This window comes from Squalius cephalus, assembly GCF_949319135.1.
Source record: "Squalius cephalus genome assembly, chromosome: 5".
Lineage (NCBI taxonomy): Eukaryota > Metazoa > Chordata > Actinopteri > Cypriniformes > Leuciscidae > Squalius > Squalius cephalus.
In genome coordinates this window covers 20,370,207-20,383,467 of record NC_137126.1, presented here as the reverse complement: position 1 = coordinate 20,383,467, position 13,261 = coordinate 20,370,207, and the positions used below count along the sequence as shown (strand labels likewise).

The 13,261-nt window shown below is 38.9% G+C and overlaps 2 protein-coding genes across 6 annotated transcripts in view; one reads left to right on the top strand and one right to left on the bottom strand.

Moving 5' to 3' along the window:
- The window catches only part of mctp1a (multiple C2 domains, transmembrane 1a), a 302,675-nt gene that overhangs the window by 72,355 nt on the left and 217,059 nt on the right, over nucleotides 1–13,261 (bottom strand). The gene's annotated exons all lie outside the window — the stretch shown is intronic.
- slf1 (SMC5-SMC6 complex localization factor 1) overlaps nucleotides 1–13,261 on the top strand; it is a 41,814-nt gene that overhangs the window by 19,475 nt on the left and 9,078 nt on the right. Inside the window, exons 16-18 of the mRNA XM_079870702.1 lie at nucleotides 353–432; nucleotides 8,350–8,442; nucleotides 9,423–9,605. Coding sequence (XP_079726828.1) covers nucleotides 353–432; nucleotides 8,350–8,442; nucleotides 9,423–9,605 — 356 coding nt within the window. The remainder of the gene's footprint in view (nucleotides 1–352; nucleotides 433–8,349; nucleotides 8,443–9,422; nucleotides 9,606–13,261) is intronic.

The following is a 13,261-nucleotide window of genomic DNA, read 5'->3' as shown; positions in this document are numbered from 1 at the left end:
AGTGTGAAAATGTCGTGACATTGATATAATAATGTTTGTAGCTTGAGTGGTGGTTTAAAGTGGGGACTATTTAGTGAACTTTGTGTTAGCGTCTCATCGCGTCTCATCGTTTTGTGGGAGGTTGTCTTGGAAGTTTTAAATATTGCATGCTTTTCCAACACTCCTGTCCTCTGGCTATGGATAAATTCTTAATTTAGCCGTATTTATGAGCAGTTTCATGATGTGCTGATGTTTAGCATACATGGCAGATCCTATCTATTCACCCACAAGCTCTGTGAACTGTTGTCCCTTCAAAAACACATGGCCTGATGTCTCAATCTGTCTGCTAAATGTTACTGTGTGTTCTTTTCAGAGCTGTGAAAGACTCAGCAGGCAGCTCATATTCAGGGAGAGAGACTGTCCCGAGAGGTTACCACAGAGTCAATGCTGCAGGTAAGAGCTGCTACTCGCCGTCGTCTTTAACTATCTATCTCTCTGTCTGTCTGTCAGTCTGTCTATCTGTCATTCTATATATCATTCTGTCTGTCTGTCTATCTATAACTGCTGTCTTTTTGTCTGTCTGCCTCTATATCTGTTTATTTGTCTACCTGTCTATCTTTCTTTCTATGTATCTGTCTGTATTTTTGTCTGTCTGTCTATTGTTATATTTACCTATCTATCTATCTATCTATCTATCTATCTATCTATCTATCTATCTATCTATCTATCTATCTATCTATCTATCTATCTATCTATCTATCTATCTATCTATCTATCTATCTATCTATCTATCTATCTATCTATTGTTATATTTACCTATCTATCTATCTATCTGGCTATCTGTCTTGTCTGTCTGTCTGTCATTCTATATATCATTCTCTGTCTATCTATATATCATTCTGTCTGCCATTCTCTATATCATTCTTTCTATCAATATATCATTTTGTCTGTCTATGTGTATATAGCCTACCTGTCTTTTTGTCTGTCTGCCTGTATATCTGATTATTTGTCTATCTGTCTATCTTTCTTTCTATGTATCTGTCTGTCTATTGTTCTATCAATCTATCTAAATATTTATCTGTCTGTCTGTCTGTCTATCTCTCTATATATCATTCTGTATGTCTATTTACCTGTCTTTCTGTCTGCCTGTATATGTGTCTATTTGTCTATCTGTCTGTCTACCATTCTATCTATATGTCTGTATCTCTCTTTTATTTCAGTTCTATCGCGCATTCAGCTAGGTCAAAAGCTCTCGACAGAGCCTCTCTTCATAACCTCAGGCAACAGCATTTGCATTCCACATGCTTTTTACACTCCCTCCATCCTTTGGTGAGGAAGAGGTTGAAAATACATAAAAACCAGGCGACACACACACAAACATAATGCTTGTCAGATCACCCGTTTAAGAATATTAAACACTGCAATTAGGATTCTGCTGTGAGGAAGGAGAGGAGAAGAGGGGGCGAAAGAGAAAGCCAGAGGTAGCCGAGCCTGGAAGTTTCTGTAATTAGGAGGTTGGCACTCCATGTGAACCCACCAAGGTGTCAACGCTCATCTTTCCCCTTCCACCTGATCAGAAAGACCCCCACACCAGAGCAGGGAGTGGGGGAGGGCACAGAGAGAGAGACAGCCCTGTTTTCAGGAGACTCAAGGCTGCTGCTCCCTGCCTTGTGTTGTTTTTGCACTACGTGCTCCCTATACTGATGTGTAGCGCATCAATTTTTGATGAAGCATCCGCAGGCTCTCAGTTGTAGATTTCTGTAGGTAGACGCTGCAGGTTTTTTTTTTTTTTTTTTTTTCCTCAAGGTGCACCTTGTTAACTTCACCCTGAGCTGTCTGTCTGTCTGCTCAGTACACTTCATTGTGGCCTACAACTACAGGTAATGATGCTATAAGCAAAATGGTGATGATTTTGGAGTAAATCTCAGATTGGGATATTGGGATGCAGTTTGCATCATTTATCATAACAAATAACAAATTGTCATGTTCAAACTTCAGATTTGCGTATTATTGGTTCTTAATTTTTTGTGTAGCCTCACTGAGCAACAGTGACCTCTTGCAGCATTTTATTATACAGTAGTTGTGTATGAGTCCCTCATTTGTCCTAAATGGCAACGCTGGATCTCAAACCAGGGACACCTATCACAGAGGACAAAAAAAAGTCAATTTGTGTAAATTTAATTATTAAATTGTTTGTTTGTTAGGTTACACTGGTTCATCAGGTCAGTAATACATAAAAAATGCGTTTTATTTGATGCCACTCAATAAATATTAATTTGCAAAAGGTGTGTAAAATTGTGATCTATATCACTCTATAACAATATAAAAACCAGTACAGGATTATTATTGATCTCTTTCAATTTCTTATTCACAGTCCAATGAACTAGACGCTTAAACTTCTTAAAACACCCAGAACTACAGGATGTTGCTTAAACCTAAAAGTGGTCAAATTGAAAAAGCACTAGTCGTCACAGTGTTCAAAATGCACTTTTGTGGCAAATAGCCCGTTATTTAAACCATTAGCCAACCTGCAGCAGAGCTGTCATGCCAGACGTCACAACCACACAAGTACTCTCTACAAGAAAATACAACAACAACAACAACCACAAATGCAACACACATTTCACAATTCATAGAAAAGGACAGGATGGATTTATCCTCTTCGAGCTTGTAAATGCTGAGTATGCAATTACCCCTATAATGGAAGCGTTGTGTCCAAATTGGAACCATTAAAGTGATTTAACAGAGGGAAGATTGGGCCTGGCATTTCTGAGACTGTGTACACATGGGGAGTTAAGAAATGTTTAATCACTGGGTTTTAGGGCCTATTAGGGTGTGAAAAAGGGCCGTTGCGAGCCAGAACTTGTCATGGTGCTAAGGCACTCATTAAGTCATACCTTTATTGCATTCTGTTTCATTTCTTCATAATACTGTAATTATTCTCATTGATTTTGTGTTGTGAGCTTTTATGATCTTGCTTTCATGTACTTTGACAATTGAGTTAAGCGGCATGTTGCTTGCTACCCTGTAGTTCCTTTCTTTGAGACAGAGATATCAAAATCAATATGTGCTATTTATTTAATTTAATTTTTAAAGTTCTGTCATTGGTTTATCTTGCTCTGGAACATTACATTCAAATGTTGTCATTTTAAAATGTATTTTAGAACCTTGTTACATCTGATATTAAGATATATCACTGGTAATCAGATGACTAGTGGTCACCCAAAACACTGTTTCAGAAGTATTATAATTTTTTTGGATCAGTCAGACGTAGAGGTGTAAAGAGTACCTGAAAACCATACTTGAGTAAAAGTACAGATACCTTATTAAAATGACTCCATTACAAGTTACAAGTCACCAATTCCAATTTGAAGTAAAAGATTTGATCTGATTTTAACAGAACTTAAAGGTACCATAGAATGCATTGATACAATATTTTAAATTGTTCTCTGATATCTACATAGAATGTATGTGGCTTAAGTAAAGGCAAAAATTCTCCAGATAAGGTTTTACATGTCCATTTACAACCCTGGGTTTGTCCCTATAATGAAATGGGCTTTTATTGCCTTATTTGGAAGGGTCATCAATAATAATGTTGAGCTCTGCTCTGATTGGCTGTTTCACAGGTTTGTACGCAGGAGCTGTGATGTACTCTGAAATACAAATGTGCAAAATGATCATACTTCAGTTCTCAAAAAAAAAAAAAATATTTTAACAAATTGACTAGATGCATTGTCAAATGGCCATCGTTTCAACTTAAGTGGTGGAGAAGGTCACGTTAGCTTGAAGGAGCGAGTGAGCTATCTGTTAGCAACCAAACTAACCTAGTTAGCTCCTGAGTTATGTGTTGTTGATGAAATATAGGCTAAATTATAATACTACCCAACAAAAGAGATTGACAAAGATGTATCTACAGTTGTATTTTGTAGATTTATATGACAACACAGGCCGAAAATAATATTAACCTCCGTGTAAATAGGTTGTCATACTATTTAGTTATCTATGCTCGTTACCTGGAGCTTGCTAGTTAGCTAAGGTTAACGTTACTGTACTAGCATCTTGCGTTCGGTCTTGAGTTGACAACAAAGGGTAAATTATCGTTATTGTTAGCTCACTAAGAAATTTTGATTTAAACAGAAATGGCTTCAACAGTCAAGAAGTGGATAAAATCACTAACGTTACTTACTGATTGCAGTAGGGGTTGTAATGGCAATATAGTTGGAATTGCCCTCTCCTTCAGTATCAAACGCTGAGCGAGGCCTGCTTGATATTGTCCCAGGTTAGAAAACTGTCAGTGGTGAAATGGGCAGAGCAAACTAACAACTTTGAATTAAAATGGTGCGGTATCGTGTTGTAGATAAACATCAACCATGCCTGTTGACAGTTCTGTTCTGTGGGAAAGGTATGAAAAGTCCTCACATCCCCTGCACAGCCTGGAACATATATATATATATATATATATATATATATATATATATATATATATATGCCTGGCCTAGTACATGGGCTGGTATATGCAAATTTTGGGGTTGTAAATATTAATGATCCCGACTGCAACGTCACAGTCGGTGTTATGTTGGGATTCGCCCGTTTTTCAGTGGTCTTTTGCAAACACGATATTTCCATATGAAGGAGGAAGCAATGGTGTTTGAGGCTCACAGTATGTCAGTTCCATGTACAGAACTCTTATTATTCAACTATGCCAAGGTAAATACAGTTTTCCATTCTATGGCACTTTAGAATCATGCCAGTGAAGAAACAGTTCATTTTTTGTGGAGAGCAATCACATGTTTATTTAAAATAATAATGAAAAAAAAATAACCTCAAAATTGGTCAAGGTGGATACAACAGCCTATTAAACATCTACAAACACTCAAGGTTTAGTTAAGCTCAAGTGCTCAAAAAGGTAAACCAATATCCTTCAAAAACATCTCTTCAGTATAAGATACACAAAATAATGTTAAGTAAAATAAAATAGTCAAAGACTACTTGCACTGGACATGCTGGTTTTAGCCTCATCACCGGCTGCAGTCATGTCTACATCTCATATATGAATGCCTACGATTCAGACACTACCTGCTAATGCATTCACATTTCACTTAAAGTAGCCTTATTGACAAGTTTGTAAGGGTGTAACGATACCCTCATGTCACGATTCGATACAATGAATCGATGACACCAGAATAAAAATATTCATGATTCTGAAGCTGAAAATACAGAATTATTTTGCTCTCTGTCACTGACTAGATATATTTCAAATAATGTAGGCCAGGGGTGCCCAATCCTGCTCCTGCCGATCGACTGTCCTCCACAGTTCATCTCCAACCCTAATCAAACACACATGAAGCAACCAATTAATGTCTTCAGGAGCACTTGAAAATTAAAGGCAGGTGTGTTTGATTAAGGTTGGAGATGAACTGTGCAGGACAGTCAATCGGCAGGAGCAGGATTGGGCACCCCTGATGTAGGCCATTTTTTACTGGTAACATAAGACATTTGGCATTATCAGGACCCACAAAGATTCCCCCATTGCATTATTATACATTATATATAGTAGTTTAATGTAGTACTGGCACTAAACTCTGTAAACTTTCATTTCTTTCACACAGAGTAATTTTCATTTTGGGTGAACTATGCACAATACATATTGTCACTATCCACGATACATATTGTTGTATTTTTGTATTGCGATATATTGTGACACAATATGTTGTTACACCCCTACAAGTTTGGGTAAGGGCAAAACCATATACTGTATAAAACAATGGACAGTGTCCATGACGTCACCCGTAGGTTTCTGAAAAGCATTTTTTAAGACCAAAGTGGGCGGAGCCGACCGTCGCCATCTTGGCAGCGTGTCACTCCCAGATAACTGAAAATGGGCAAAGAGATGGGACGTGATGCCAAGTTCAGCGTCTGGAATTAGCTGAGGTTACGTGGTGGCTAACAGACAGCAGCGGCAATCCACCTGTAACTCTTTAAGCCTTAAAGGAGCTGTATGTAAGAAATGTATTTCAATTAATCATAAAATGGCCCTGATATGTCACTAGACATTAAGAAATCATGTTCATTTCAAATACTTATATCGCTGACAACAGTAGTACGGCCAGGATATTGTCATTTAAAAAGTGAACTTGCAGCCCTCAACTGATGTTGATGTTGTCATCTTGTGTTTTGGCCTGAAGCCCCACCCTCCACCTATCTACCAATCACAAAGTCAAAAGTGTTTCGGCATCCGGGTTGCCAGCTCTGCTGCTCTTACCACAGCTGCAGCTCCTTGTAGCAGCCTACGTTCCTGCTGGATCCTGCAGCATATCTGGCAACCTCGAGTCAGGGCGGAGGGGGAGCGGATACACTGCTCTACAGTAATTTGAAAGTGATTGCAGTACCAGTTTTGGCCACAATCTTACATACAGCTCCTTTAATATAATTTAAACGGATGAGTTATAAAAACAAATGTTGTCATGAAGTACAAAATTAGCTATATAGACCACAACCACGTTTTGTAACTTTTTTTTTCTGCTGTAAAGTTGGGCATTTTAACATGGGGGGTCTATAGGATTGACTCTCTTTTGGAGCATGTCCCTAGCAGCCAGTCAATGAATTGCAGTTTAATTCACTTCTGTGTTGGATTCAAGAGAGAGACCGGAAGGTTGCTGTTTGGGCAAAACGTACAAGATATAGTACCTTCAGTGCCCTGTAGATGGCGATATCACTTCTTATGCAGCAGAAATAAACTGCTGCAGAAAAAGTTAGGTGCCATGCAAAATGTAACGTGTAATTGCGTTACTCATTACAATTTGAGGTAAAGAGTACATATACTTATTCAAAAATGCAGTCAGGTAGAGAGTAAAAGTTGTTAATATCTTTGATAATCAGTAAAACTAAGTAGCCAAAAAGGTACTTGCATGCAAGTACAGTAACTAATTACATTTTACTCAAATACTTTACACCACTGGTCAGATGTTTTTTTTAAGCATCACATAACCAGCCAAATTTAAAAGTCTTGTTTTAGCACAGTGATCATTTTATGTTGTCCAGGACATATTTGAAAACATGTGTTTCTGACTACTTACAAATGTGATTTAAGTAATCCAATCACAAACCGTTTTGCATTTAGTTCAGTCCACTTGTCATTGGATCGCTCAAGATGGATTTTAAAGCCGGATGTAGACAGGTTCTTTGTCTGCAGAATTTTTGAATTGCAAAAAAATTAAAATAATAATAATTTAATTGATTGTGTCTAAACCATGATCCTAATACTTACTTCCACATCTTCATTCTTTATACCATGACAGACGTCACTCCGCGTACACAAAGCCGCAGACAGATTAGCCTTATCTGGTCATTTACGTTTGCTTCTGACCTAATTTTCTCTGTTTGATCTGGCTTAAAGAGGCTTCTTGAAAACCCAACCAACATATTGATGTGAAAGAGGATGCCGCTTCTCCCTTTTTCCTTCCCACAAGAAGAAAGAAGCCTGTCTGCTTTATTTCCACCTCCTCATCCCTACTGCCTCTCTCCGCTTTGGCTCTTTTAGCACGCCGGGTTTTATCTAGCCAGCCAAGGCTGCAGAGAAATGGGCACCCTGGTGAGACCCAGTAAAGCATTTATTAGCAGCTTTGCACAGCGGCATTATAATGGCAGCCGCAGAGGCACTCAAGTTTGGCCTTTTACTTTCCTGTGAAGTTCAGCCACACATGAAAAAAGGAAGCAGCCCACCCTCTAATATATTCCCGATTTGATATTGTATCGGCAGAGCAAGGGATGAAGGCTGCCTTACAAAGGGAGCAGGCAGAGGGAAAATGTAAATAAAAGTCCTTGGAGGCTTTTATGTCTGGCTGTTGTAGTTTGCAGAAGTGAGAATCACGTGTTCCCATTCGTACTGCCCAGTGGAGCTTTTGAACTCTGGCTGTTTGAAAAATCCCATCAGAGGCTTTGTGTATGGGCTCTGTACCATAACTTTCCCCCGGCTGAACAATACCACACTGCCAGGAATCCTTTTCCCACTATTGCCTTCAACTTGGGGTGCTAGTGTAAGTAAAGAAGTCCCACTGTCCGGAAAAGGGAATTGCGACAAAGAGAACGGATGAGTGCCTTTCTTTGCTTTCTCTCTGCTTCCTGTCCCTCTCCCCCCTCCCACCAAAAAAGCCCTTTTTTCAGGGTCAGCCCCTTTTATCTGTTTAATTTTTACATTTTCCATGTCGTGTGTGCCTGTTTATTCATTTCTATGTCGAGCACAAGAAACATTAAGTAAGCGATTACGGGGCAGTTGGCAGGACGCACCCTGATTTTTGGATGTTGCCCACTTCTCTCTTCCACTTGCCCTTTTTGTCTCTCTCTCTTTCTCTCCTCTCCATCCATGTGTAGGCGAGACACTCCTTCATCGAGCCTGCAAGAAGAACCAGGTGGAGACGCTGCTTTGTATCCTCCGCTTGCCTGGAACGGACGTCAACATTAAAGGTAGGTTTCTACATTCCTCCCCTTCCCTCTGTAGAATCCTCCCGCTTTTTAGGTGTTACTTTGTTTGTGTGCTGAACAGTTAAATCAAGGAAAACAAAGGAAAGTGCGTGCCACATGTCTAACCTTTTAGATCAAATGTAAGGGTGTGTTTGGAGGGCTCGGACAATGTTTTAGGCTCGGTTTACTATAGTGGCGTCAAGCTAATTGTGTGCATGCCTTTCGCTTTCCAATCTCTTTTTGAAATCTTGATATAATCGTGGGTATTTTTGTTTACGATGTTGCATTATATTTTTAGCTTTCTTTCACTCAAAAAAAGACTGTCTTAATGTGAGATTTATTTGATAACTACTAGCAATGGCATTTTCGAGTCAGTATGTTTGTTTGCGCAATTACGTGAGGTGTCTTTGCTAAAAAATTTTTTTTTTTTGTGGGGACTTTTAGCTTACTTTTACTCAAAAAGACTATACTAGGAATTGTAAAATGAGTTCTGTTTAAAAACTAGCAAGTATGTTTCAGTATGTTTGCGTTATGACGTACTGAAATATTTCCGATTGAGGCCTCTTTGCTAAAAACAATTTGAGTAGTTAATGTTTTGATTACTTGTTTACTCTAACTCTCTGAATTAACAATTGTGCGAAAATGTTCTTTATTTAATATACTAGTCAGAAAATGTCCCTTTTTTAACAATTTACTTTACATTAACGTTACAACGCTATAGCTGTTATATGTTAGCAAAATGCTACAAAGACAAACACTGTACCTCATGATTTGCGATGTGCGACATTAAAATTGAATTCTTATTAATATACGATTATGTGGCAAAAATTAAAAGTACCTATTATTCAGCTGCAAATTACACTGATTTATTTGCTTTCTGACGTCAGAAAAAAGTTTTTAATATAGGTTGTAATATGATCAGCAAAAAGCAGGTTAGCTAGGCCTTGTGAATGTCACAGTATCTTTTGCATCCCTCTTTGTAGATCACGCTGGCTGGACGCCTCTTCATGAAGCCTGTAACCATGGAAGTACTGAGTGTGTGCAGGCCCTTCTGCAGCACTGCCTGAACCTGCAGCTGGGCAGTCAGGTCCAGGGAGTCAGTCCTCTACACGATGCCCTGCTGAACCAACACACACACATCGCCAAGATGCTGCTGCGCCGTGGCGGTGAGTGCCCGACGTACTGTACACGCATACACAGTCTGAGATCAAACCTTCACATAACAATGCATACAAACACACATATACACACACTCAATGCATAAAGATTCATACTTTGAATACAGATCTTCACATAAGAGGGCTGAAAACATGAGAGCGCATGCACACAGACGCACTCGCATCAACGTAAACCCTTCAACGGCAACTTTAAAGCAGCTGTTGAATTTCAAAAAAGTCACGAGTTCACTTGTTCCTCCTGGTTCAGTCTCTCACGAGTCTCTTATCCAGTCACAATCAAACGACCCTTCTATGGGAGCATGACTCGTATTGAATACCATATTATATCGTATTACTTCAAAACATGTTCAGATTCTGATTCCTTTGAGAATGATGCTGGATTTATCAAGTCATATGGAAGTGCTTCTCTTACTTATAAGGAGAAAAACAGTTTCTGTTTCCATGTGTGATGTCAGTATAAACAAACTGATGAGTGAAAGCAGCAGAAAGTCTTATTACAGCGGCATTACATGTGTAAACAAACAAGTGCTTTGTAAAAATCTGTTAAATCCAGGCCTCTCCTGTGGCTTAACAGCCACGATCTACCACACACACACACACACATGGTGTCGTCTTTACTTCTGGCATTCAGGGTTCAAGCTTTTTTACGTACTTTCCTTTATAAAAACCATCCATCTACAGGAATAACCCATCGGCGTGGATGACGCTGTTAGCATCCTCCTGAAGAGATTAGACAAGTCAGGTCTGCAGCTCTTGTGAAATTCGCATGCTGGTTTTTCACGGGGGAAATCTGTCAGAACAGAAATGTTTTGGCGCGCCTGGCTGTTTGCGTGCCACATGCAATCGATGTTTGCGAGCTTTGAAGCGAGCGGGACATGTGTCAATGCAGTAAGCGCGGGATGGCTTGACGACGGGGAGGGACTAGAGGAGAGACAAAATGAGACAGGCTCCTGGTTTCCCACACGCCTTACTGTCACTCTCTCTCTCTCTCGCTCGCTCTCCTCTCCATTTTGACTAATTATAGTTAATTTGATTCTGCTCCCCTATTAACTCATGTAGATATTCTGGCCTCAAAAAGTAAATTAGATTGGGATTGTTTGGTCCCGGTGAGAATGTTTTTTTTCTTTTTTCTTTTTTTTTTCTCTTCATTTCTCCTCATGCTGACTGAGATTGGCCCAATACCAATGCATGAAAAGAGGTCAGGAAAAGATGCCTTTTTCATGAAATTAGATTTGTGATGTGTCTGGGATACAGACAGCCGCCAAGATCCCTCGTAAGACAAGGATGTGCACACACACAACCTGAGGACAGATGATCCTGTGGATTCAGAGTTTGGATAGTTGACTTATAACATATCCATGAGCTTTATTTTTTATAGAATTTAAGATTTTAGCTTAAAGTGTAAATGTATGTATAAGGGAAAGTGTGATGTTTTATTTATGGGCTAGGGTTAGGTTCGGGTTAGATTAGGGTTAGGGATGAGATATATCACCGTATTCCTTTATATATATATATTAAAAAGGTTCATGGAAAAGTGGATTTTTCATTGCTTTATTTATTTACTTTATAAAAAAAAACTTTAATATTATTTATTCAATTTATTATAATTTTTTGAAAAATTAATTTTACTACATCTAGACTTAACTACATCAGCTATAAATTCTTAATGGGCTAAAATTGTCTGATTCATATGATTCTGACTCTGATAATGATTTAAAAATCATTATCCATTAATTACTGGAAAAATGATGGAAAAAGATTGCTTAAAGTGTAGGAATGCTTATAAATAATTAAATAAAATAATCAAATTATTATTAAATATCAATCAAATTATTTTAGATGGAGATGGGTCTTAATTGTTTACTCTTATGAATTGGGTTCACAGAGTCACTCATTAACAAATGGTCATTATGGTTAAATGTAGACAACAATTACATAAAACTTACAGATATAAAGGAACCAACAATGTGTTGGTTTGCATAAAGAATAATAAGGACAGGCGTGTGTACATAAATGGAGCACATATTCACACGCTCTCACTGTTGCTCTCTGCTTCCAATGTTGTACAGCTCTTACATGCAAATCATAGCTTTCTATTGGGGGGATGGTGGGGGGACTAGACCCTCCTCCTATTGCCCGTGGGCACTGGCAGGCTAACCGTGCCATGGCCAAGGGCAGGGACGGGTGTCATCAGCTTGCCTAGCCCAAGGCTGCCAGGATAACCTCCCCCGAAACACACACACACACACGTTGTAAGCGTGGGGCGTAATTTCACAATCATTTGCTGATTGGTATTGCGTGCGGTTTCCAGCACACAACAACTTGTATCCAAAGTAGAGCGGCCCAAAGAATGGCCATGAAAGAGCCTTTGAATCGTAATGGCTTATATTGCTGTGAATTCAGATCTGATTTCAGGACCAGGATGGATTAAGGCTCACTGGCATGACTCAGGGTCTCTTGCACAAGGGTCAGCTTATAACAGATTGTTCTGCTCAGTCTTATTTACAGTGTACAGAAAAGAGCTGTCACCTAAAACTCAGTTGAGGTTTCTTGTATAAGTACTCAGCTGAGAGACACACATACTTTTTTTAGCATTGGTAAAAATCCTAAAACTATTTAGAGGTTTAAATTTGATTTTCACTATGATCTAAGATATTTCAAGCTCAGTGAAGGTAAAGTGTTTTCTGTAAAAGATATTTGTGACCATTTGACTACTACAGCCATTGATGGACAATCTGTCAATATTATATCTATATGGCAAGAACGTGACTTCAAAATTGACCCTATTTGTTTCTTAATAAATGTATCATGTATAATATGTCCCTGGTCACATTATACATGATTTAGAGAAAATGAGAGAAATGTTTCCAATGTTTTCAAAATCTATCTTATAAGCTAAATTAATTTTTGCAGTACCACATCGCCCAATTTTCCTCATCAACAGATTCCTAATAGCCTGGCTAACGTCAGACCTCTTTCTCATTGAGACGTGGTCTGGGAACCACATGTTCATTTTCTCGTATTTGAGGCGTGGTTTACGAATGTTCAGAGCAGTTTATTGGGCACTACGAATGTTTATCAAATGCGCCTGTACGTAGCTCATAGCCAATCGTTTCAATTATACCAGATGACGTATGTAGAGCGACAGAAATTCGATGAGGAAGAAGACGATGGCTGAAGAAGACTAAACTACTTAGAACACTATCTAAGGCTGCATCGAAAGGTAACTTCGCGTCTGCTGCCATGTTGGATCCATAGATATAAACAAACTGCTTCGGTGTGTCGCATAGACGTCGTCATCGTCTTGCTGCTCCCTCCCCGTTCTGTGATTGGTCCCCTCGCTGAGGGGAAAATCTGGTCCATGGTGTCCAGGCTGCCTAGCAGCGTGAATAAAATCGCGCTGCGCTCAAGGCAGCATGGGGAAACCCAGGCTAGATTCCTAACAAATCCTGATAGATGAAATCAAGTCCTATCTTTTCTTTTTTTTTCTTTTGAGCTTCATTTACTTTGACGATATCTATACCAAAAAAATGAAAAACTCGTTTAAACCTGCGTGACTGACATTTTTCTATGGAACACAAAAGTCGATATTTTGTGAAATGTTGCAATGTTTTTTGTCCATACAATAAAAGTCAATTGGGTCA